Here is a 24327-nt window from a genome sequence, read left to right as displayed (position 1 = left end):
CCCCCGTCCTCCCTCCGGTACCAGGAGACCCCACGCATGATGGGAGGGGCTGCAAACTGGGGAGGAGGCTACTGCAGTAGCCGCGCGGCACGGGGTTCGCACTAGGCGGCTTTTAAAAATGGCGGCGCCGGCTTTATGCTAATGAAGCCTGGGAAATTCAAATCCCGGGCTTCATTAGCAAGTTCGGTATGCATACATTACCCCCCTAGTTCAAACTAGCGGGGTAGTGTAGAAATACATACGCAGGGGGACTAGAGCCTCCAGGCCTGGCCCCCGTTGAGAGAGAAGCTCAGAGATTGGAGCTGGGGCAGCCAGGAGCCCCCCACTGCTTTGTGGGGTGCAGAACAATGACTGCTCCCGAGGGGGGAAAGGAAGGTGCCTGCACTGCAGGGCCTCCCTGGAGAGACAGTATCGGTCCCTGGCAGACAAAGGTGGAACCAGTTCCAGGGCCTGGCCAGGAAAGAGCCCAAGTCCTGGGAGAAATCAGGCTCCATGCTCAGCTGTGAGTCCGAGTCCCATAGACAAAAGCGCCCCAGGGCAGTGGTGGATTCTCCACATGTCAATGGGTCTAGTGCAGGCCAGAGGCCTTGCTGGGATGCGCTAGGGCAAAGCCCAGGGCTGGGGCCGGACGGGAGCCCGTGAGAGGCAGCGGGGCGAGTGGGAGGCTCTAACTCTTGCTCCTGGCCAGGCAGTCCAGTGCTGGGTGACACCAAGGCCACGTCTGCACTGCAGGCATTTTGCTCAAGAACAACTGTTCTTGTGCAAAAACTTGTGGCGCGTCTACACTGCACGTGAATTCTTGTGCAAGTAAATTTGCAGTAAAGCATCAGAAAAGAGGGCTTCTTGCACAGGAGTTAGTCCTCTCCCCACGAGGAATAAGCCCCTTTTGTGCAAGAGCTGTTGTGCAAGAAGGCAGCGTGGACGGGCACCAGGGGCTTCTTGAGCAAGACACTTTTATGGCTAAAATGGTCATCAGAGCTTTCTTGCACAAGAAAGCGTTCACAGTGCCATGGACACTCTTGTGCAAAAGCACATGGCAGGGTGGAGGTGCTCTTGCACGAGACCTTTTGCGCAAGAACTCCGGTGTGAAACAGTTCTTGTGCAAGAAGCCTGCAGTGTAGGGCAGGGAGCAGCCTATGGGGCTACTGGAGCTGCTGGCTGCAGGATGCCCAGTCAGGGAGTGGGGGGGACCCCTAGGAATGGCTCCAACTTCCCAGAGGGGTGGCCAGAGGCAGGACATTTGCCTGGCAGGGTGAGGTGGGGGGGGCAGTGACCTCACAGGGGCTTTGGGCAGCCCTCAGCAGACCAGGCAAAGGGCAGGTGGGGAGGTGGTGACCTCACAGAGGAACCCACATCTCAGGCTGATAAAAGGGGGGGGCGGGCCCAGGGGACTTTGGAGACCCCCGGTTGCTTTAGCTCTGGTGCGTCTCCTGCTCACAGTTGCTTTGTCCTCTGTGAGTTCCATATCCGGACAGCGCTTTGCAGAAGGTAAGAGCCCCCAGGGGTTTGGATCCCGCCCGGGGCCGGCTGGGTTCCAGGCAGGCCTAGGCCTCGGTCAAGGGCCAGAAGTGCCTGTGCAAGACCGAGCCGATAAGCAAGGGGCCATTTGGGGGCTGGGGGCAGTCGCTCTGGGGCGCTGGAACCCCTGGATTTCGCTCTGCAGGCTGCGCCCCAAGCTCCCCTTTGCTCCCCTCATTTGCAGCATGGCCAAACACATCAGGCTGTGGTTCCGGAAAGCCCTGAAGATGGCCCCAGGGCCGGTGGGAAGCAGCTCCTCCGTCCCCGCGGGCGGGGAAGCTGAATCCCACCAGCTCGGGGCGACTCGCCCACCGGCCAGGCCCCTCCGGACCTGGCTCCAGAGGCGGCTGGGAAGGCGGGACCCAGCCCAGCGGGGCAGCCGGGTAGGGTGGCTCTGGGGCCTCCTCTGTGGAGAGAAACACCTGCCCCAGGAGCCCAGCCCCCATTACCACCAGGGGGCATCGCCCTGCCCGGCCCCCGGGGACCTGCCAGTCTCCGGGAGCCCCCAGCCTCTCCGCACCAGCCCCTGCAGCTGTGGGTCCAGCTCAGTGAGCAGCAGCGCCTGGGCCTCCAGCTGCAGCCGGGCCACCTCCTGCAGCCGCTCAGACCCAGGTGAGGGGCCGTGAACATGCTGGGCCCAGGGGCTCACCCAGTACACGGGGGGGGAGGGGCAGCCCCAGTGTCTGCCCCACAGCCAGGGCAATGGATGGGGGCGGGAGCTGCTGCTTGGCTCTCTTGTTCCTGGTGGGGGCTCTGCTGAGGGCGTTGGCAGATGTGAGGGTGGAAGGGGGATGGGTCCCTGCGAGGGGCGTGTGGGGCCCAACCTGCCCTGGGTCCCTGACATGGGGGCGCGTGACCCCTGCTGGCCGCTGGAGTCACCCTGGTCCCTTCCCTCCCGCACAGAGCCCCCCTGCGCCTCGGCGGAGCTCTGCCAGGAGCGGATGGACTCCCGGGTGGAGGAAGGGGCCATCTATGATATTGAAGAGCAGCTCCACACCCGGGACACGGTAGGAACCTTCTCCACACGGGGGGGACCCGAGATTGTCCGGCCCCTTCCCAGCACGTCCCCCCCTCCGGGAGGGGCTTGTCCCTGGGGATCCCCCTGGGGCCCCTTCTCCTGCATGACCTGGGCCCCCCAAGCTGAGGTCTCTTGTCATGCACCAGCTGGGCCCCCACAAGCCTGAGGAAGCAGTTGGGGGGGGAGTGTGGGTGCTTGGACAACCGGCAGCTCCCACCTCCACTCCTGGGAGGCCTGAGCCCTGCAGCTGTCCGTGGGGGGCAGGCAGGCCCCAGGCTCACAGACTCTCTCTGGGGTGCAGAGCCCAGCCGCCCTGCAGCGGTTCCTCCTGGCCGTCCCCCCCGCCTGCCTCGCCGCCCTCCAAAGGGGCGAGGACACCCTGGCGCCGCGCTGCTGCAAGGACACCATGATGGCCAGGATCGTGGTGAGCGAGTGGCGGCGGCCGGGAGGAGGGGAGGGGATACGTGGGGTGGACAGGGGTCTGCCTGGGCCATGGCAGCGGGTGGGGATGCTGGAAATGGGATGGGTGGGGCCAGGAGTGCTGGAGGGGGAGGGGGAGGTGGACATGGGGAGGGTGGGTGGGGATGCTGGAGGAGGGAGGGACACAGAAATGGGGCAGGTCTGGGGTGCTGGACAGGGAGGGGGATTCGGAACAGGGAGGGGTCTCCCCGGGCCATGGGGGGGGGAGCTGGAAGGTTAGCAGAGCGGGCTGCTGAGGATGCGCCTGGGGAGCAGGGATGAGGAGGTTCAGAGGCTGGTCACCAGGGCAGTGAGGGGCAGGAGACGGCCTGGGGACAAGGATTGAGCTGGTCCCGGTTTGGGAGGGGGGTGCTGGGAGGGGCCCTGTGCCGGGCAGGGGGGCTACAGGCCAGCGGGAGGCAGTGGGGTTGGATCCTGCTGGGTGGGGGCGCTGGCCGTGTGAGCGTCTCTTGGGGGCCCCAGCCTCACACGCCCCTTTGTCTCCTTGGGTTTCACAGGAGATCATGGAGGACTCCCCCCACCCACTGGTCTTGGCCGACTGCCTCAACGCCGCCTGCAGCCTCAGGTACCGACCCCCCCCCCCCCCCGCCGACTCCCCCCCGGAGCAGATCCCCTGACCAGGGAGTGGGAAAGTCTCTGTCTCCTGGGCTATGTCTAGACTGCAAGCCTCTTTCGAAAGAGAGCACCCAGTGAGTCTGGATGCTCTCTTTCGAAGAAGCCCTAGTTACATTCAAGAACGCCTTCGTTCGAAAGAAGCACTTTCCAAAGCAGGCGTTCTTCCTCGTGAAATGAGGTTTACCGCCGTGGAAAGAAAAGCCGCGTTCTTTCGATTTAATTTCGAAAGAACGCGACTGCAGTCTAGACGCAGGTGATGTTTTTTCGGAAAAAGGCTACTTTTCCCGAAAAAACCCCTGAGTCTGGACACAGCCCTGCTGCTGAATTAACAGTCTCTGCCCCTCTCTCCTGCCAGCACCTTGCAGCCTCCCCTACAGGCCCAGCTCCTGAGCCCCCTGCTGAGGGCGGCCGTGGGACAGACTGTGTCTGGGGACTGGCAGCAGGAGCCCATCCACACACAGGTACGTCCCTCCGGGCCCTGCTCCCGGGCTGGGCTGGAGCTCCAGAGAGGAGTGGGGGTGGGGGCAGAGGGAGAGAAGAAGCTGCAGGTTTGGATCCTTCCCTCCAGGTTTCCCGTTGCTCTCCCTGGGGGCCCGTCCCTTCCATGCCCAGCCTGGGCTCCTCCCTGCTCTGCGAGGCGGCTCAGACCCTGCTCAAGGCTGCACCCCGGGGCCAGCGGGTGGCCTGGATTCCCCAACCCCCCTCTGACCCAGGGCTCCCCCTTGTCTTGCAGCAGTTCATCCGGGCCCTTCCCTTCGACCTCCAGGCCCTACTGGCAAGCCTCCTCGCCGAGTCCCCAGACACCGCCAGGCTGCAGCTGATCATGGAGGTGAGCCCCGTGGGGGGGACGGGGCCATTGTCCCTGCTTCCTCGGGGGGCCGAGAGAGGAGCTGTGTCAGTGGCTGGGGGGGGGGGGCACAGTCTGAGAGGAGCCCCAGGCTCTGCCCAGAACCGGCGCCTCCCTACGGGTCCTGACCTGCCTCTTTCCCCCCCAGCACCTGAGCCCGTGGCTGGAGTCCCGCCTGCCCCAGGAGCGAGCCAGGGCCCTTGGCAGCACCACGGCCCTGCTGGGAGTCGCCACCACCCTCCCGGGGTTTGAGGTAAGTGACCTCGGAGCCGGGGGGTCTGGGGCTGCAGGGCGCGGGGCTGGGAGCGTCCCCGGGAGGCAGAGCTGGGAATGGGCCGGGAATGGGCCGCGTTCTCCTTTCCCCGGGGAGGGGCGACCCTGGGCCTTTCCGGGGGGCACCTGGGCCCCAGACTGGGGAGTGGCCGTCAGTGGATCCCCTTGTTCCACCCCCGGAGTGACCCTTCAGTCGGGGCCATTGCTCAGGGCTGTCTCCTCGCAAGGCCGGCCCCGCCCCGCCCCGCCCCGCCCCGCCCCGGGAGGTGTCTCTGTCCGTCGCCGAGCTCAGAACCGCCTCGGCGGCCGTTAGCATGGGACGTGCAGCCCCAGGATGCTGAGGGACCCCCCCTCTTCTCTCCCCTCAGAACTCCGCCGACTGGCCGAGGATGGGTCACCACGTGGCCCAGCTGGGCCTTTTTATTTCGGACCCATCCGAAGACGTCAGCCGGCTGGCCCGGAAGGGGGTGCACAGCCTGTACCGACTCCTCCTGCACCACAGGGGTAAGGAACCCAGCCGGGACCTGGGCCCCAGGGACACCCTGAGGGTGCCGGCGGCGGGGGGAGGGGACCCAGCCCTTTTCCCCCAGACTGGCCCAAGGGGGGATGCGTCCCTCTGTGTTCCCCTTCTGCCCCCTGTGCCCCTCCATTTGCCCAGGGATGCCTGCAGGGACCCGTGGGAGGGGAAGGGCTCAGACCTGCCAGCAGAATCACCCTGGTTTGTCGCTTGCAGGCCTCAACATCCACCAGGCAGAGGACCTGTGGTGCAGGCACTACTATAAGGAGAGATGGGTCCTGGCGCATAGCAACACCGTCAGGGTGGGAGAGGTAAGGACGCGCTGCCAGGGCAGGGCAGGGCTCGGGGGTGGGGCTGGCTGGGGCCCTCGTGCGGGTAGGACGCGGGGTGGAAGCGGGGAGTCGCTGATCGAATGGTCGATGCATTTTCCCTCGACTATTCGAGCCGTGGACAGGGCGGCGCTGCCCCTTTGTGACGCTGTCCCGGCGTTTCAAAGGGGCGGCGCTTCGTAGGGGCAGCGCCGCACCTTGCCCCGGATCTCCCATAGCAGGGGAAGCAGGGCGGGGGGGGGGCAACACTTTTTGATCGAGGTCGCTCCAAGATGTTGGCCAGTGGCCTAGGGCTGCTCTGTTGTGCGGAGGGGGGTGAGGTCTGGGAGGGTCTTGGGGGCAGGAGGAAGGTGTGACCTGGGGCAGGGGTTGGGGTGCAGGGTGAGGAGAGCGTCTGGGTGCAGGGTCTGGAAGGGAGTTTGCAGAAGGAGGAAGCTGTTTTAGCCCCAGGAGTTGGGGCCGGGCTCTGGGCCGTCAGCTGAAACCTCCCGTGCTCTTGATTTCAGGTCTTTGGGCAGCTCTTCACCCCAGAGCAGGAGAACTGGTTTTTAGACAAGGCTCTGCTCGCTGCCCGCTCCCCCCTGAGGCGCCCCAGCCAGGCCGGGCTGGTCCTGGCCCACGCCCTGCATGGGCAGGCCCATCAGCTCCTGGGATACATGGTGAGCAGCCGGAGCAGATGCAGGAGAGTGGGGCAGGGCCAGGGTCTCCTTCCCATCCCCTCAGGGAGTCCCCCGCCCCTTTCCTCATGCTGCCCCCACCCCACGTCCCTGCTGGGTGGGTCAGAAGCTCACCCTGCGGGCCTGACGGGGGGCGACCAGAGAGCAGAACAAGTCTCAGCGCAGGGGGGAGGAGGGTGGAAATGCTGGGGGGGCCCAGTACCCCTGAGTCCCCAGGGATGAATGTGACGGATTCTGCTTCCCTTGCAGCAGGAAGACAGCCAGTGAGAGCACAAGGAGCTGAGGAGCCAGCAGCTGCGTCCCCCTCCCCCCAACCCTCCCAATTGTATAGAATGTATTTAAATTCTGATTAAATAACGTTTCAAAAAACATTTGGATCAGGCTTTGTCAATAATTTTTAATGGGGGGGGGCATTTTGGCAAGTGGTCAAGGGCCACATTTCTACCGAGGAGTTTGGGGTCTGGGACGGGGCGGTTGGGTGCAGAAGAGAGCGGAGGGTAGGAGCCTGGATGCGCACCGTCCATTGCATCATCACGCGGAGCCACTGTGCTAGTGCTGGAGCTTGGGTGACTGGTTTAATTTGAATGTTTACACAGATTAGGTGTTTTAACTTTAGGAAACTTCATTTTAAATAAGGTAAAATATTAATTTCTGTCTACCACAAAGGGTTTCAAAGTTTTCTTTATTAAAGGCAGGGATGAGGAACCTTTTTTGTCTCCAGGGCCACTGACCCCAGAAAAACCAGTTGGGGACCACACACGAGAAAAGCAAAATACAAAAACCCTTCTTCCAAAACCCACAAGCCTCACTGAGGTGAGGGGAAGGGACAGGGAGGACTGAGGTTCGGGGATCCCTCATTTTTGGCCCCCCCTCAGATTGAGAGGGACCCGCAAATGCCACTCTCCCTGGAACCCAGGAGAGTTAATCTGTGCTGGGGCTGGAGTGCCAGGGGAGTGAGATGTCTCAGTCGGGGCCACATTCGTGAGGCTTGGGGGGGTGGAGGCGCCAGGGACGCATTCAGATAGAGCAGGGGAGCCGGCAGGGACCCTGAGAGGAGAAGTGGGAGTGAGAGCCCAGCCGGGGAGACACAAGGAAACCAGAGTCAGTCTAGTATCTCTCAGGCAGCTGGGGTAGACACCCCCCACCCCAAACCCCAGCCTCCTGTTGGATCCTCCTCCCACAGTTAACTGCCTCTGAGTCTGCACCCAAACTCCCATCGCTGCCCTGAACCTGTCCCAGAGCCTGCAACCCGCAGCCTCTCCCGCGCCCCACTCCCCAGCCATCCTGCACCGTAACCCCAGCCTCAGGCCAGCGAACCTGAGTGAGGGTGGGGGAGCCCAAGCAGCAGAGGGAGGGGGGAGTGGAATGAGTGGGGGCGTGGCCTCAGAACAGGGGCAGGGGTAGGTGCGGGGAAGGGGTCGGGGCAATGGTAGTGGCCTCTAATGCCCACACCCCTCCCTTCGGCATCGCTTATGTCCCATGTCCCCCCCTCCTGAGCCCACAGCCGGTGCCAAGGCCTCGTGCCCAGGGCGGGGTCGCCCCTGTGAGCTGCCAGCCATACTGGGGAGAGGCGAGAGGGTCTGGGCTGCTGTGTCCGTTGCTGGCTCCTGTCAGGCCTTTGCATCGAGTCCTGGTGCAGCCTGAGCAAACCTGGGTCCTTCCCTGCTCCTCCAACACCACCTGGGCAAAGGGAGGAGAGTCCCCAACAGCCTCTGTCACTTCGGCCTCCTGTCGGGGGAACATGCCCCCTGCAGCATGATCCCCTGGAGATCTAGCCCTCTGGGCACTCACACAAGGTCTCTACACGGCAGCTGCTCTGTGCCTAGTGCTGGCACTGCAGAGCCATTTGCCACTTTGCACCCGACTGTCACCAGGTCCTTTCCATTTGCAGGGCCGGCCACATCTCCTGCCCCCTAGGCCATTGGCTGCACCCTCGTCTCGCTCCTCCTGGTGTCTGTATCCGTCATCACCTTGGTGCTGGAGAGATGGGGCCTGCCCCAGCCTGCCGGGCTGCAAGGGACTCCTGTTGGGAGCAGCTGCATGGGAACCAGAGGCCCAAGAATGGGAGAACCCTATTGACCTGCTGTGAGCAGGAGACGGGGGTGGGGAGGGGGCTGGGGAGGTACCTGTACTCAGCTCTGAATGGGGGCTGGGGAGACACAGACACTGCTGATGATTGCTGCACAGTGGGCCCCTGGGTTACAGTCTATGCCCAGGCAGCTCCTCCAGTCACTGCCTGTCACATTACTGGATCTTGAGGGGAGCAGCCAGATCACTGCTGCACCCATAGGTGGGGGTGTTGGCCCCAGAAAATGGTAGAAAAGGGGGCCATGTGAGGTGCTGAATAGAAGCTTATTATCTGATAGTCCTAGGTAAGCTATTTATGTGGTTGTATAACGTCTGTGTGTGTAGTTAGGAATCTGTAGTCTGTGTGGATCCTGACTATTTCTCTGCATGTGGTTGAGCATTGGGCAGAGCCCGGCCTGTGGACATGCTAATTAGCGAGGCCCTGTGGGACAATGGCACTGAATGGGCCAAGGACACACCTAAAGCATGAGGGCGGACACCTAAGAGCGGCCAGCAGAGAGAGGCTGAGGACCAGGTGATCTCCTGCAGCCAAGAAGAGGCCAGGAAGGAGGGATAAATAGGCCATGTGGTCGATGCCATCTTGGTTCTCAGCTCAGCACTTCATCCCAGAGGCAGCATTGCAGGGATCGCAGAGCCTGGAAGACCTGTGAACCCATCCTGACCCTAGGATGTGCAACAAGAACTCTTAAACCAGCAGCTGTAACATCTCTGCTAGAGGCTGCATTGAGAACTGGGAGATTCGGTGCATGTAACATACTATTCCTTTAACAACCTTACTCTCATGCTTTTCTTTATTGTAATAATAAACCTTTAGGTGTTAGATGCTAAAGGATTGGCTCAGCATGATTTGTGGGTAAGTTCCAGAGGGTAATTTGACCAGGGATCTGTGTCTGGTTTCTTGGAACCGGACAGTACTTGTTCGGGGTATGTGGGATTGGGTGCTAAGACCCCCCCACCGGTGTATGAGGCCCGGGGCCATCTGGGGCACGGATATTGCTGGGGTTTCGGAGGGGTTTTGCTCGTGAGGCTTCAGGCAGGCAGCTGAAGCGCTCTGTGAGACTGGTTTGTGGCCTGTTTGGAGAGGTAACCAGTCTGGGGACTGTAAGGAGCCCCGAAGTTGAGCAATTCGCCCTGAGCGGAAGCCCTCAGCTGTGCCCAGACACAGTCCGGTCTGTCACAGCCCCAGCCAAGCCGTTTGCTGCGCCATGAGGAGAACCGCCCTGTGCTGGGCACCTGATCAGTGAAGAGAAGTTCAGCGCCCAGACTGCCTGGGAGGGCAGCACAAGGAGTCATCGTCTCCAGGAGAGGCAGTGGTCTCATCACACCATCAGCCCCAGGGTTCTCCTGGCTTTGCAGGCGTCATGGAGACGGGGAGTGCTACGGAGGGAAGGGATGATGAGGCAGCTCAATGGATGTTTTCGGGGAGTTCGTTCAGAGCAGCGAGGCAGAAAGCACAGAGCCCTGGAGGGGCAGGGCGTCAAGAAACCCCCTGAAATCTTCAAGTCTGAGCTGTGAGGGGAGCACGTCACCCTGGACCATTCCTCACAGGTGTCTGCCCAGCCTCTTTTTAAACGCCTCCAGCGACAGCGATTCCACAGCCTCCTTTGGGAGCCTCTTCCAGAGCTTAACTGCCCTTAGGGACAGAAAGTTCCCCTAAATCTCCCTCGGTGCAGGTAAAGTCCCTCACACATTGTCCAACTTCAGTGGACATAGAGACAAGTGATCATCAGCCCCTTTAGAAGAGCCCGTAACACACGTGAAGGCCTGTTATCGGCCCTCCCTACCTTTTCTTTTCTCAAGACTGTCTATGGCGTTCTCATGGGTCAGGTATTTTACACCTTTTATCATTTTTGTGACTCTCCCCTGGACTCGCTCCACCTGGCCCACATCTTCCCTACAGTGTGGCAGCCAGAACCCAACAGAGTCCGTCAGCTGAGACCGGTGGAGGAGGACAGGCTTCGCCCAGATCTGACAAGCCAGAGCCCTGTTTAGACAAACCCTTTTTTGCAGCTGTATTACCTTGTTGACTCATATGCCCATTTGTGATCTTGGATAACCCCCAGATCGTGTTCAGCAGCACTGTCCCCAGCCCATGGGCCATCCTCAGCTGGAGCAATTGCACAATCTGGCCTGGGACTTCCTGTCCATTACTGCCCCATGCCCTGCTCTTCCCCACCATCACCCCGCCCTCTCCCTGCGTGGCATCTTGTACCCTAGGATGCAGCTTTGGGGATCACTGGGGGGCTGGCACCACATGGAGGCAGCAGTCATGCCCCCGCTAGTCTCTGTGTGGCAGGAGCCATGGCGGAGTCAGACAGCACTGGACAAATGCACTTGCTCTGTTGTGCTCTGCTTCCCCATGGCTCCTACTGATGTGGGGAGTGTGTGTGGGGCCCGACTGCTGCCTCTGCACAGCACCAGGCCCCCCAGTGACCTCCAAAGCCACGTCCTCCCTCTTCCCAAGCAGAGAGATCCGATCCCAGACAGGAGATGCCACAGCTGAGGATGGCACAACTATGAGGAGCTGCCGGTGTGGGATGCTGGCTCCTGGGAACTTCTTCAGAGGGGTATCCCAAGCTCTGCTACCACTAGCAAGCTTGAAGAAAACCCAATAATCTCTGATAGCTGACCTCTCAGTCTTAGTCATGCACTCACCCACCTCCTATTACTTTCCAGGACACAAGAATCAGATCCTAGTCTTTAAAAGGGTGTTCTTATTAACAAAACAAAAAGATATTCTTGAGAAAGGATACTTCATTGCTAGGTGTTATAGAGCAGCTGAGAAAAGAATAGATTAAAACACAGAGAATTGCTTCCCTGGGATTCAGTTTTAGTTACAGCGTAAGGGGGGGGGGGGGGGTAACTAAACACCAAAACAAAGAAAATTGTGTATAACTATAAACATTCCCTATCTACTCACATGTTTGTACTTCCAAAGTCTAGTCCATTTCTAGGCATGGGTATTCATCTCCCTTCCCCCCAGTTCTTGGTTTGAATGCCCAAAGGAAAAGCAGCAGGCAGATTCCCTTTCAAGCCAACTCTAACACGTTCTTCCCATTGGTTCTCCTGGCTACCTGCCAACACTTCCTGGTCACCCACTTTCCAGGGTGAACCCTTTACTTACTGAATGCTGAACTGTTTCTTCAGACAACGAGGGTGAGAAAGGCCAATCTGTACCTCTCTCCTTCACTCTCTTAGCAAAACATTGCTTCTCTTTTTAAGCTGTAATATTTTACTAGAAGACTTACTTGGCCTTGCTCGGGTCCTTCAGGGCAGGGGGCTGGCGGTGTGGGGAGTGCAGGAGTCAGAGCTAAGTGGGATGGGCCCTGCCAGCAAGGAGGAGACAGGAAGCCTGCACCTCGTACTCCTGCGAAAAGCCTGCCTGGGGGAAACTCAGCTCTGGAGGGAAGAAGGAAGCCACAGGCTGGCGCACACAGGGCTCTGTGGGCTTGTCGGAGGCTATGGGTGTCAGGCTGTGAACCCAGCAGCAGAGCATTTAAGGCACCCAGAGTTCCAGGGCAGACGATGACACAACACCTCACTCCCAGAACATGCACCTCAGTCTGTAGAGCGGTGCCGGTAAGGTTCAGGGAGGTGTCACAGGCCGAGGGAGCGAGCTGCAGTGGCTGGAGGCTGACCCTGGAGGTGCTCCCTGTGGCAATAAGAGGCCAGGCTGATTATGGAACCTGGTGGGAGGGAGGGCAAGGGCATGGCAGGTAGCACTGGCATGAAATGCCCAAGCCAGGCAACGCTGCTCAGCCTGGTCCATCCTGCCAGGCCGGAGCCATTCCCTCCCATAGGCTGTGTGAACCACGGCAGCCAGCCACTCCCAGCAACTCAGCCCTGGCTCCTCGTGGTCTCCTGGATGCTTTATTCCCACTGTTCAATCCCAGGGCGCATCCCAGGGGAACGCCCCCAGGAGGCCTCCCATGCAGTCCCGGTAGATCCCGTCGAAGGCCTTGCTCTGCGCCGCTGTGAAATGGTTCTTCCAGTCCCCACAGATGCCTGTGGAAGGCGAGTGGCGCTGCTCAGGATTCGCACCATGGCCATCGCGGGGACTGGGACTCGCCTCCCACCCTGCAGATCGCGGGGCGCTTGCTGCTGCAAGGGGGGTTGAGCCCACCCTGCTCCCAGTGCACAATCCTGGCTCTGCCCCCGGCTCATCCCCCACAAGGGCTCGATGGGATCTGTGAAGCTCCCCAATGATGGGGCTGCCTGACAGCAGCCTCCTCACTATAACTTTGGGCTGGGCCCTGACTGAGCTCCCAGGCAGCCTTCTTATAGTCCTAGTCCCGCCCTTTGACTTCCGGTCAGGTGAGGGGGCGGGGCTAGGCTGGGCCCAAAATGGCTCCCAGAGGGGTTCCTCCGCCTCCGGCTCAGTGGGTGGCCATTCCACCCCCCTACACTCCTCCCCCCTTAAGTCCAGCTCCCAATCTCCGGGACCGGGATTCTGCTCTTCCTCCCTGCGGGACAGGACATCGACATTGTCCCTCCCTGCTCGGTGTTTCACTGTGAATACATACGGTTGGAGGGACAGGTACCATCTCATGATGCGACTGTTGGTATCCCGCATCTGATGGAGCCATTGTAGGGGTGCATGGTCTGTAAAAAGAATAAAAGAGTCTCCAAGGAGGTAATACCGCAGCGCCTCGATGGCCCACTTTATCGCTAGGGCCTCCTTCTCAATTGCGGCATAGCGGCGCTCTCGAGGAAATAGTTTTTGGCTGATATACAGCACTGGGTGTTCTTCTCCCTCAATTTCCTGGGACAGTACTGCCCCCAGTCCGCAGTCTGACGCTTCCGTCTGAACAATGAAGGGCCGGGAGAAATCGGGGCTGAACAGAACTGGCTCGCTGCACACAGCGGCTTTTAGGTCCTGAAAAGCTGTCTTGCATTCCGGCGACCACCTGATCCTTTGAGGACTGTCTTTCTTGAGGAGCGCCGTGAGAGGCGCGGCTCGAGTTGCAAAGTGTGGCACAAAACGGCGATAGTAGCCTGCCAACCCTAAAAACTGTCTTACTTTCTTCTTGGAGTTGGGTGCCGGCTAGTTTTGGACCGCCTCCACCTTCCCTACTAGAGGCCGGACTAGGCCCCACCCCAGCTGGTACCCGAGGTAGGTGGTTTCCTGCCAGCCAAGTTTACATTTCGTGGGATTGGTGGTCAGGCCGGCATCCCGCAATGTCCGCATTACGGCCGCTACCCGCTCGAGATGTTCCTCCCAATCTTGGCTGTAAATTACCACATCATCTAGGTACGCGGCGGCATACGCCGTATGCGGGGATAGCAAGCGGTCCATCATTCGCTGAAATGTTACAGGGGCCCCATGGAGTCCGAATGGCATCCTTATAAAATGGAACAATCCCGGGGGAGTTGAAAAGGCAGTTTTTTCTCTCGATTCGGAGTCCAGGGGGATCTGCTAATATCCCTCTGTAAGATCTAGGGTGGTTATAAAGTCGGCTCTCCCCAAGCGTTCTAACAGTTCGTCTGTTCGCGGCATGGGGTAGGCGTCAAATTTTGAAATTTCATTTACTCGTCTGAAATCGATGCAGAAGCGGACACTGCCATCTGGTTTCGGCACCAAGATGATTGGGCTACGCCACTCGCTCTGGGAGCGCTCTATCACTCCCAGTTGCAGCATCGACTGGACTTCCTCCTCGACTACCTTCCGCATCTGGCGGGGGAGAGGCCGAGTACCTTCTCGTACCACTTGGCCTGGAGGGGTCCAAATGTTATGTGTTATTACCCCAGTATGGCCGGGTTGGGTTGTGAAGGTCTTTCGAAATGTCTCTCTGGGTATGTCTACACTACCCTCCTAGTTCGAACTAGGAGGGTAATGTAGGCATACCGCACTTGCAGATGAAGCCCGGGATTTGAATTTCCCAGGCTTCATTTGCATAAGCGGGGCGCCGCCATTTTTAAAACCCCGCTGGTTCGAACCCCGTGCACGAGGAGTAACGGTAGTTTGAACTAGGAAGCCTAGTTCGAACTACCTAGTTCGTGCCCCGTGTAGCCGCGCTGCACGGGGTTCGAACCAGCGGGGTTTTAAAAATGGCGCCGGCCGGCTTATGCAAATGAAGCCTGGGAAATTCAAATCCCGGGCTTCATTTGCAAGTGCGGTATGCCTACATTACCCCGCTAGTTCGAACTAGCGGGGTAGTGTCGACATACCCTATGAGACAATGTGCTTGTTTCACCTGGGTTGCAGAGAGGGTGTTTCCCAGCTGTGGCTCTCTTTCCTCCCCCAGATCAGGTATTTCCGGCCCTAGAGTGGGCTCCGCTGGCTAGGGGGTAATCATCAGGGCCTCCCGTTCTCGCCAGTGCTTCAGGAAATTTACATGAAATATTTGGGTTTTCTTCTTCCGATCCGGTTGATAGATCTCGTAGTTCACCGGCCCGACCTGACGAGTGACCTCACCGGTGTATGAGGCCCGGGGCCATCTGGGGCACGGATATTGCTGGGGTGTCGGAGGGGTTTTGCTCGGGAGGCTTCAGGCAGGCTGCTGAAGCGCTCCGTGGGACTGGTTTGTGGCCTGTTTGGAAAGGTCGCCAGTCTGGGGGCTGTAAGGAGCCCCGAATTTGAGCAATTCGCCCTGAGCGGATGCCCTCAGCTGTGCCCAGACACGGCCCGGTCCGGTCCGTCACACATGGCAACGGATGCCAAAGGAAATATGATGACACAACAGGGGGGGCGGGCTCGTCCAATGAGATGCTTTGTCTCCATGCCCCTTTCCTGGGCTTTGCCCAGCATGACTGAGCCTGGAAATGTCTTTTCAGGGCAGGAAAGTGGCTCTTTCCGAGGGGGAATGCCAAGCCCTTCTGCTGGGCGAGTTTCTTCTGGAATTCCCTGCCCCTGTCGTAACCCGGCAGCCAGTGAGTTATTGCCTCCTCTGCACTCACTGGGTGGGGGGTTGCTGTGGCAGGAGGCACCAGACGTATCATCCCACCTGGGCTTCTATTTGACATTTTCCTTTGTTTTGAGTTTTTTGCAAATGAAAGGAGACAGAACGGTCAGTTAGAAGCACAAATGGCTTGTGTGAGGTTTAGTTTCAAATAGACATTTTCCTGCCAGTTTGGATTTGGATGCCCAAATCCAAATTGTCACCGCAAAGCACAGGAAAAGATCGCCTTTCAATGCTAAATTATTGTGTGGAATGCCCAAGATCATTGCACGTGAAGTGTTGAGGGCAAAGATTTAACTTAAATTAAACGATTTGTGCTTTAAAAATGTTGGTAAAATATTGTAGAAAAACTTCAATAAGCTTTTTTTTTCATACGCAACGTTTTCGGTGCAGTCTGTTGCCCTCTGTTGCATGGCATCAGAACTGCAAGAGTGTGTCATTAATGGGAATGTCTACACTACAGCACGAATTCGAACTAACTTAATTCGAATTAGTTAATTCGAACTAAGCTAATTTGAACTAGTGTATCTAGACCTAAAAGCTAATTTGAATACAATCGGGGGACTGTCAGGATCCAGGAGGCCCTGCAGGAGAGCTTCCACCCCAAGGAGCCCGCAGAGCCACCCTAGTCCTCCCCATCGGGGGCTCATGCCCCATTCCTCCCTCACCTTCTTCCACTTACCCCTCCCTAGCCCCGCTTCCTGATGTAAAAAAATAAAATACAAACTCTCTTTATTTGACAAAACTGGGGAGGGGAAATAAAACTGTGGGGAGAGGGGGAAAGGAGGCAGGAAAGGGCAGGAGAGAGTGTGGGAGAGGGGAGGAGGGAGCTGGAAGGGGAAAGCAAGGGGAAAGAGGGGGAGGGGAAACTCAGGGATCGGGGTGGGGGTGACGCCGGGCCAACCGCCTCCCAGCACGGCAAGGGAGGGGGCCTCGGCGTCCCCGGGGGGATGGTGTGGAGGGTGCAGAGGTTGAGGTGGGGGGTGTGGACATTGAGGAGGAGGAGGGTGTGGGGGTTGAGGAGGAAGAGGTGGGAGGGGGGCAGGAGTGGGAGGAGGGACAGTTGTTGGGGGGGCAGCAGGTGCAGGATCAGCACAGGGCACCATGCCCTGCAGCAGGGCCTGCAGATTTGCATTTCTGGCTCGGTCCTCAGCCAGCTGCTCCTGGCGGAGCTGCAGGTCTTCCCACATCCAGGCCTTGACGGTGTGGTGCAGGGCTCGCAAGGACCCCAGGTGCTGGTCCCAGTACTCCTGCTCTGTGGTGGCGGACCGGAGCAGGCCATGGGTGCGGGAGCATGTCCCGGGTGGGGTGGTGCGCCCTGCACGAGCAGCTGGTACAGCTGTAGAGAAAGAGAGTGGTCACTTCTCCCTGGGGACACAGTAGATGATGCCCAGCCCCCTCCCCCCGCCCCGCAACGTGAGGGCGACCATGCCCTGCACCGTCAGAGCCGCTGTGCTTGTACAGAGGCCATGGTCAGGATGTCTGGCTCTCCCCGGGACTGGGAGCTGCCCCAAGACCGCACCCATGTCCCTGTGCCATGTATAGTGTGGCCGGGGCGGTGGGCGGGCGGGGGGGGGGGGGAGATGTCCCCTGCCTCCATGTAGAGGAGACGTGTGGAGGGAAAGCATCCTGCTGGGTCCCGCCCCAGGGTCAGGAGCATGTCAGGTCTCTTCAGACATGCATGTGCCTATTGGGCCACGTTCCTCCTCCTAGTACAGAGATCATGGACGCTGGGGGCCTGCCCCCAAACCTCAATGAGGTCCATGACCTCCACACTAGACCAGGAGGGTGCGTGCCATCTACGGCCCCTGGCTGGCCCCTGGGTGCTGGGGGACTGGGCGGGGGGACGGCTCGCTGGCACTGGCTGCCTGGCTCATCCTGCAGCCGCTGGTTCGGGGCAGAGACTGCTGGCAGGGCTGGCTCTGGCAAGTGCCGTCTGGCCAGAGTCTACCCCTTTAAGGGCCCCAGGGCTGGGGAGAGGAGAGGAGTTTTCCTGGTTTGGCCCAGAGCAGCCACCAGGGGAACCTGGGGAGGGCTGGCCTCCAGCTACTTCGAATTAAGTGGCTACACAGCCCTTAATTCCAACTACTGAATTCGAATTTGGTGTTACTCCTGGTAGAATGAAGTTTACCTAGTTCGAATTAAGTCCAAACTAGCGGTTTGTATGTGTAGCACCTATAAAAGTTACTTCCAACTAACGGCTGTTAGTTCGAATTAACTTTGTAGTGTAGACATACCCATAGTTCCTATACAACTAACAGCTAATGGGTAGTCTCCAGTAGTTTAAATCTTGGGGCATTTGGAAAAGGAGGGGGAGCTACATGTGTGCGGGGTGTATTGTTGCCCTCTGCTGGATGGACTGTAAATGCTGTATGTATGTATCATATGCCCTATAGTGCTAACAGTTAATGGAGATTCTCCTCTAGCTCACACCTGGCATTTTCTAAAGTAATATATGTGTGTGTATGTGCGAGAAAGAGCAAGAGCCTGGGGGCTCCCTCATGTCTCCTCCCCATCCTGATCTGCTTGGCTTAAGTGCAGGAAAGAAGAAGTAGTGAGCTTTGTGTATTTGACATCAGGTGGAAGCAGGGGAATGGAGGAGTAGTGGGAACAAGAGCACTTGGCTTCTTTTCCTGCAGACCGAGAGGGGTGGGGACTGGCTTGAGCTATATAAATCAGATGCCGCTCCATGCCTCAGTTTCCCCCTTCATACAATGCCGATGACACAGAGAATGTTTGTAAAGTGCCTTGTTGTAAGCCCATGGGGCAGAGGGGGAAACTCGGCCTCAGAAGCAGACTGGGGGGAGGTAAAACCCTACCTAGGCAGCGCTGGTTCCACTACGTCATGCTGCCAGACCGGTCTGAGTGGGTCCCTCTCTTGGCTGCTCCTCCCCCCAGAAGGAGTGGGTTCCTCTCCATCGGCTGCAGGAACCAGAATTTCAAGGTCTTTGCCAATGGGCAGCCGTTCTGCAATTCAGCTCTGCCGCGGCTTCCAGCAGATCGATACACTGGATATCGATGGTGCCGTGGTCGGGTCCTGTGCCCAGTTCTGAGCCCGACCGGTGCCGCTGCCCAGACGGAGATGAGTGGCACACACACGACACCCCCCTACGGCCGCCCTCGCAGACCCAATAAACCTCTCCCTTTCGCAGAACGACTCTGCTCCTGCGTGGTTCTGGGGCTACTTGTGTGTGTGTCCTAGACCCCCTTTCTGCTCACCGCAGATAGAGACTCCTCTGCAGGTAGAGCTGAGTGCGACGCCTGCACTGGGATGGCGTATTGGGATAATGTACTGACAGCTCCTCTGCGCCACCCCTCCTCTTCCTGCCGCTGCAACATCAAATTAACCTTCCTGGTCTGCCCCCGTCCTCCCTCCGGTACCAGGAGACCCCACGCATGATGGGAGGGGCTGCAAACTGGGGAGCAGGCTACTGCAGGGCTGAGGGCAGCAAACCAGCCCCCAGAGCCCTGCAGGGCCTGGCCACGGGGAAGGGGAACTGATGTGAGCAGCATTTACAGCTGGGGGGGGCTGCGGGGAGGAGGACAACGGAGCCACGAGCAGGACAGGGGGTGAGCCAGCACCAGTGAGTCTCAGGGGGTATGTCTACACTACCCCGCTAGTTCGAACTAGGGGGGTAATGTATGCATACCGAACTTGCTAATGAAGCCCGGGATTTGAATTTCCCGGGCTTCATTAGCATAAAGCCGGCGCCACCATTTTTAAAAGCCGGCTAGTGCGAACCCCGAGCCGTGGAACGAGGAGTACAGATAGTTCGGAATGGCTACGTAGTCCGAACTATCTAGCCCGTGCCGCGTGTAGCCGCGCGGCACGGGGTTCGCACTAGGCGGCTTTTAAAAATGGCGGCGCCGGCTTTATGCTAATGAAGCCTGGGAAATTCAAATCCCGGGCTTCATTAGCAAGTTCGGTATGCATACATTACCCCCCTAGTTCAAACTAGCGGGGTAGTGTAGAAATACATACCCAGGGGGACTAGAGCCTCCAGGCCTGGCCCCCGTTGAGAGAGAAGCTCAGAGATTGGAGCTGGGGCAGCCAGGAGCCCCCCACTGCTTTGTGGGGTGCAGAACAATGACTGCTCCCGAGGGGGGAAAGGAAGGTGCCTGCACTGCAGGGCCTCCCTGGAGAGACAGTATCGGTCCCTGGCAGACAAAGGTGGAACCAGTTCCAGGGCCTGGCCAGGAAAGAGCCCAAGTCCTGGGAGAAATCAGGCTCCATGCTCAGCTGTGAGTCCGAGTCCCATAGACAAAAGCGCCCCAGGGCAGTGGTGGATTCTCCACATGTCAATGGGTCTAGTGCAGGCCAGAGGCCTTGCTGGGATGCGCTAGGGCAAAGCCCAGGGCTGGGGCCGGACGGGAGCCCGTGAGAGGCAGCGGGGCGAGTGGGAGGCTCTAACTCTTGCTCCTGGCCAGGCAGTCCAGTGCTGGGTGACACCAAGGCCACGTCTGCACTGCAGGCATTTTGCTCAAGAACAACTGTTCTTGTGCAAAAACTTGTGGCGCGTCTACACTGCACGTGAATTCTTGTGCAAGTAAATTTGCAGTAAAGCATCAGAAAAGAGGGCTTCTTGCACAGGAGTTATTCCTCTCCCCACGAGGAATAAGCCCCTTTTGTGCAAGAGCTGTTGTGCAAGAAGGCAGCGTGGACGGGCACCAGGGGCTTCTTGAGCAAGACACTTTTATGGCTAAAATGGTCATCAGAGCTTTCTTGCACAAGAAAGCGTTCACAGTGCCATGGACACTCTTGTGCAAAAGCACATGGCAGGGTGGAGGTGCTCTTGCACGAGACCTTTTGCGCAAGAACTCCGGTGTAAAACAGTTCTTGTGCAAGAAGCCTGCAGTGTAGGGCAGGGAGCAGCCTATGGGGCTACTGGAGCTGCTGGCTGCAGGATGCCCAGTCAGGGAGTGGGGGGGACCCCTAGGAATGGCTCCAACTTCCCAGAGGGGTGGCCAGAGGCAGGACATTTGCCTGGCAGGGTGAGGTGGGGGGGGCAGTGACCTCACAGGGGCTTTGGGCAGCCCTCAGCAGATCAGGCAAAGGGCAGGTGGGGAGGTGGTGACCTCACAGAGGAACCCACATCTCAGGCTGATAAAAGGGGGGGGCGGGCCCAGGGGACTTTGGAGACCCCCGGTTGCTTTAGCTCTGGTGCGTCTCCTGCTCACAGTTGCTTTGTCCTCTGTGAGTTCCACATCCGGACAGCGTTTTGCAGAAGGTAAGAGCCCCCAGGGGTTTGGATCCCGCCCGGGGCCGGCTGGGTTCCAGGCAGGCCTAGGCCTCGGTCAAGGGCCAGAAGTGCCTGTGCAAGACCGAGCCGATAAGCAAGGGGCCATTTGGGGGCTGGGGGCAGTCGCTCTGGGGAGCTGGAACCCCTGGATTTCGCTCTGCAGGCTGCGCCCCAAGCTCCCCTTTGCTCCCCTCATTTGCAGCATGGCCAAACACATCAGGCTGTGGTTCCGGAAAGCCCTGAAGATGGCCCCAGGGCCGGTGGGAAGCAGCTCCTCCGTCCCCGCGGGCGGGGAAGCTGAATCCCACCAGCTCGGGGCGACTCGCCCACCGGCCAGGCCCCTCCGGACCTGGCTCCAGAGGCGGCTGGGAAGGCGGGACCCAGCCCAGCGGGGCAGCCGGGTAGGGTGGCTCTGGGGCCTCCTCTGTGGAGAGAAACACCTGCCCCAGGAGCCCAGCCCCCATTACCACCAGGGGGCATCGCCCTGCCCGGCCCCCGGGGACCTGCCAGTCTCCGGGAGCCCCCAGCCTCTCCGCACCAGCCCCTGCAGCTGTGGGTCCAGCTCAGTGAGCAGCAGCGCCTGGGCCTCCAGCTGCAGCCGGGCCACCTCCTGCAGCCGCTCAGATCCAGGTGAGGGGCCGTGAACATGCTGGGCCCAGGGGCTCACCCAGTACACGGGGGGGGAGGGGCAGCCCCAGTGTCTGCCCCGCAGCCAGGGCAATGGATGGGGGCGGGAGCTGCTGCTTGGCTCTCTTGTTCCTGGTGGGGGCTCTGCTGAGGGCGTTGGCAGATGTGAGGGTGGAAGGGGGATGGGTCCCTGTGAGGGGTGTGTGGGGCCCAACCTGCCCTGGGTCCCTGACATGGGGGCGCGTGACCCCTGCTGGCCGCTGGAGTCACCCTGGTCCCTTCCCTCCCGCACAGAGCCCCCCTGCGCCTCGGCGGAGCTCTGCCAGGAGCGGATGGACTCCCGGGTGGAGGAAGGGGCCATCTATGATATTGAAGAGCAGCTCCACACCCGGGACACGGTAGGAACCTTCTCCACACGGGGGGGACCCGAGATTGTCCGGCCCCTTCCCAGCACGTCCCCCCCTCCGGGAGGGGCTTGTCCCTGGGGATCCCCCTGGGGCCCCTTCTCCTGCATGACCTGGGCCCCCCAAGCTGAGGTCTCTTGTCATGCACCAGCTGGGCCCCCACAAGCCTGAGGCAGCAGTTGGGGGGGGAGTGTGGGTGCTTGGACAACCGGCAGCTCCCACCTCCACTCCTGGGAGGCCTGAGCCCTGCAGCTGTCCGTGGGGGGCAGGCAGGCCCCAGGCTCACAGACTCTCTCTGGGGTGCAGAGCCCAGCCGCCCTGCAGCGGTTCCTCCTGGCCGTCCCCCCCGCCTGCCTCGCCGCCCTCCAAAGGGGCGAGGACACCCTGGCGCCGCGCTGCTGCAAGGACACCATGATGGCCAGGATCGTGGTGAGCGAGTGGCGGCGGCCGGGAGGAGTGGAGGGGATACGTGGGGTGGACAGGGGTCTGCCTGGGCCATGGCGGCGGGTGGGGGTGCTGGAAATGGGATGGGTGGGGCCAGGAGTGCTGGAGGGGGAGGGGGAGGTGGACATGGGGAGGGTGGGTGGGGATGCTGGAGGAGGGAGGGACACAGAAATGGGGCAGGTCTGGGGTGCTAGACAGGGAGGGGGATTCGGAACAGGGAGGGGTCTCCCCGGGCCATGGGGGGGGAGCTGGAAGGTTAGCAGAGCGGGCTGCTGAGGATGCGCCTGGGGAGCAGGGATGAGGAGGTTCAGAGGCTGGTCACCAGGGCAGTGAGGGGCAGGAGACGGCCTGGGGACAAGGATTGAGCTGGTCCCGGTTTGGGAGGGGAGTGCTGGGAGGGGCCCTGTGCCGGGCAGGGGGGCTACAGGCCATCGGGAGGCAGTGGGGTTGGATCCTGCTGGGTGGGGGCGCTGGCCGTGTGAGCGTCTCTTGGGGGCCCCAGCCTCACAAGCCCCTTTGTCTCCTTGGGTCTCACAGGAGATCATGGAGGACTCCCCCCCCCCCACTGGTCTTGGCCGACTGCCTCAACGCCGCCTGCAGCCTCAGGTACCGACCCCCCCCCGCCGACTCCCCCCCGGAGCAGATCCCCTGACCAGGGAGTGGGAAAGTCTCTGTCTCCTGGGCTATGTCTAGACTGCAAGCCTCTTTCGAAAGAGAGCACCCAGTGAGTCTGGATGCTCTCTTTCGAAGAAGCCCTAGTTACATTCAAGAACGCCTTCGTTCGAAAGAAGCACTTTCCAAAGCAGGTGTTCTTCCTCGTGAAATGAGGTTTACCGCCGTGGAAAGAAAAGCCGCGTTCTTTCGATTTAATTTCGAAAGAACGCGACTGCAGTCTAGATGCAGGTGAAGTTTTTTCGGAAAAAGGCTACTTTTCCCGAAAAAACCCCTGAGTCTGGACACAGCCCTGCTGCTGAATTAACAGTCTCTGCCCCTCTCTCCTGCCAGCACCTTGCAGCCTCCCCTACAGGCCCAGCTCCTGAGCCCCCTGCTGAGGGCGGCCGTGGGACAGACTGTGTCTGGGGACTGGCAGCAGGAGCCCATCCACACACAGGTACGTCCCTCCGGGCCCTGCTCCCGGGCTGGGCTGGAGCTCCAGAGAGGAGTGGGGGTGGGGGCAGAGGGAGAGAAGAAGCTCCAGGTTTGGATCCTTCCCTCCAGGTTTCCCGTTGCTCTCCCTGGGGGCCCGTCCCTTCCATGCCCAGCCTGGGCTCCTCCCTGCTCTGCGAGGCGGCTCAGACCCTGCTCAAGGCTGCACCCCGGGGCCAGCGGGTGGCCTGGATTCCCCAACCCCCCTCTGACCCAGGGCTCCCCCTTGTCTTGCAGCAGTTCATCCGGGCCCTTCCCGTCGACCTCCAGGCCCTACTGGCAAGCCTCCTCGCCGAGTCCCCAGACACCGCCAGGCTGCAGCTGATCATGGAGGTGAGCCCCGTGGGGGGGACGGGGCCATTGTCCCTGCTTCCTCGGGGGGCCGAGAGAGGAGCTGTGTCAGTGGCTGGGGGTGGGGGGGGGGGCACAGTCTGAGAGGAGCCCCAGGCTCTGCCCAGAACCGGCGCCTCCCTACGGGTCCTGACCTGCCTCTTTCCCCCCCAGCACCTGAGCCCGTGGCTGGAGTCCCGCCTGCCCCAGGAGCGAGCCAGGGCCCTTGGCAGCACCACGGCCCTGCTGGGAGTCGCCACCACCCTCCCAGGGTTTGAGGTAAGTGACCTCGGAGCCGGGGGGTCTGGGGCTGCAGGGCGCGGGGCTGGGAGCGTCCCCGGGAGGCAGAGCTGGGAATGGGCCGGGAATGGGCCGCGTTCTCCTTTCCCCGGGGAGGGGCGACCCTGGGCCTTTCCGGGGGGCACCTGGGCCCCAGACTGGGGAGTGGCCGTCAGTGGATCCCCTTGTTCCACCCCCGGAGTGACCCTTCAGTCGGGGCCATTGCTCAGGGCTGTCTCCTCGCAAGGCCGGCCCCGCCCCGCCCCGCCCCGCCCCGCCCCGGGAGGTGTCTCTGTCCGTCCCCGAGCTCAGAACCGCCTCGGCGGCCGTTAGCATGGGACGTGCAGCCCCAGGATGCTGAGGGACCCCCCCTCTTCTCTCCCCTCAGAACTCCGCCGACTGGCCGAGGATGGGTCACCACGTGGCCCAGCTGGGCCTTTTTATTTCGGACCCATCCGAAGACGTCAGCCGGCTGGCCCGGAAGGGGGTGCACAGCCTGTACCGACTCCTCCTGCACCACAGGGGTAAGGAACCCAGCCGGGACCTGGGCCCCAGGGACACCCTGAGGGTGCCGGCGGCGGGGGGAGGGGACCCAG

The 24327-nt window shown here is 60.4% G+C and overlaps 1 protein-coding gene across 1 annotated transcript; it reads left to right on the top strand.

Moving 5' to 3' along the window:
* Positions 1-1583: 1583 nt before the first annotated feature.
* LOC142818376 (uncharacterized) lies at positions 1584-23730 on the top strand. Its single transcript, XM_075897752.1, has 16 exons — positions 1584-2130; positions 2422-2525; positions 2838-2960; positions 3514-3581; positions 3987-4092; positions 4365-4460; positions 4627-4731; positions 5120-5255; positions 5485-5579; positions 20678-21131; positions 21423-21526; positions 21839-21961; positions 22514-22582; positions 22982-23087; positions 23360-23455; positions 23627-23730. Exons 1-16 carry the CDS (start codon positions 1704-1706, stop codon positions 23728-23730), a joined length of 2316 nt encoding a protein of 771 aa, XP_075753867.1. The 5' UTR covers positions 1584-1703.
* The last annotated feature ends 597 nt before the right edge of the window (positions 23731-24327 follow it).

Source organism: Pelodiscus sinensis, chromosome 15, assembly GCF_049634645.1.
Source record: "Pelodiscus sinensis isolate JC-2024 chromosome 15, ASM4963464v1, whole genome shotgun sequence".
NCBI lineage: Eukaryota > Metazoa > Chordata > Testudines > Trionychidae > Pelodiscus > Pelodiscus sinensis.
This window is presented reverse-complemented; position numbering and strand designations above follow the sequence as displayed.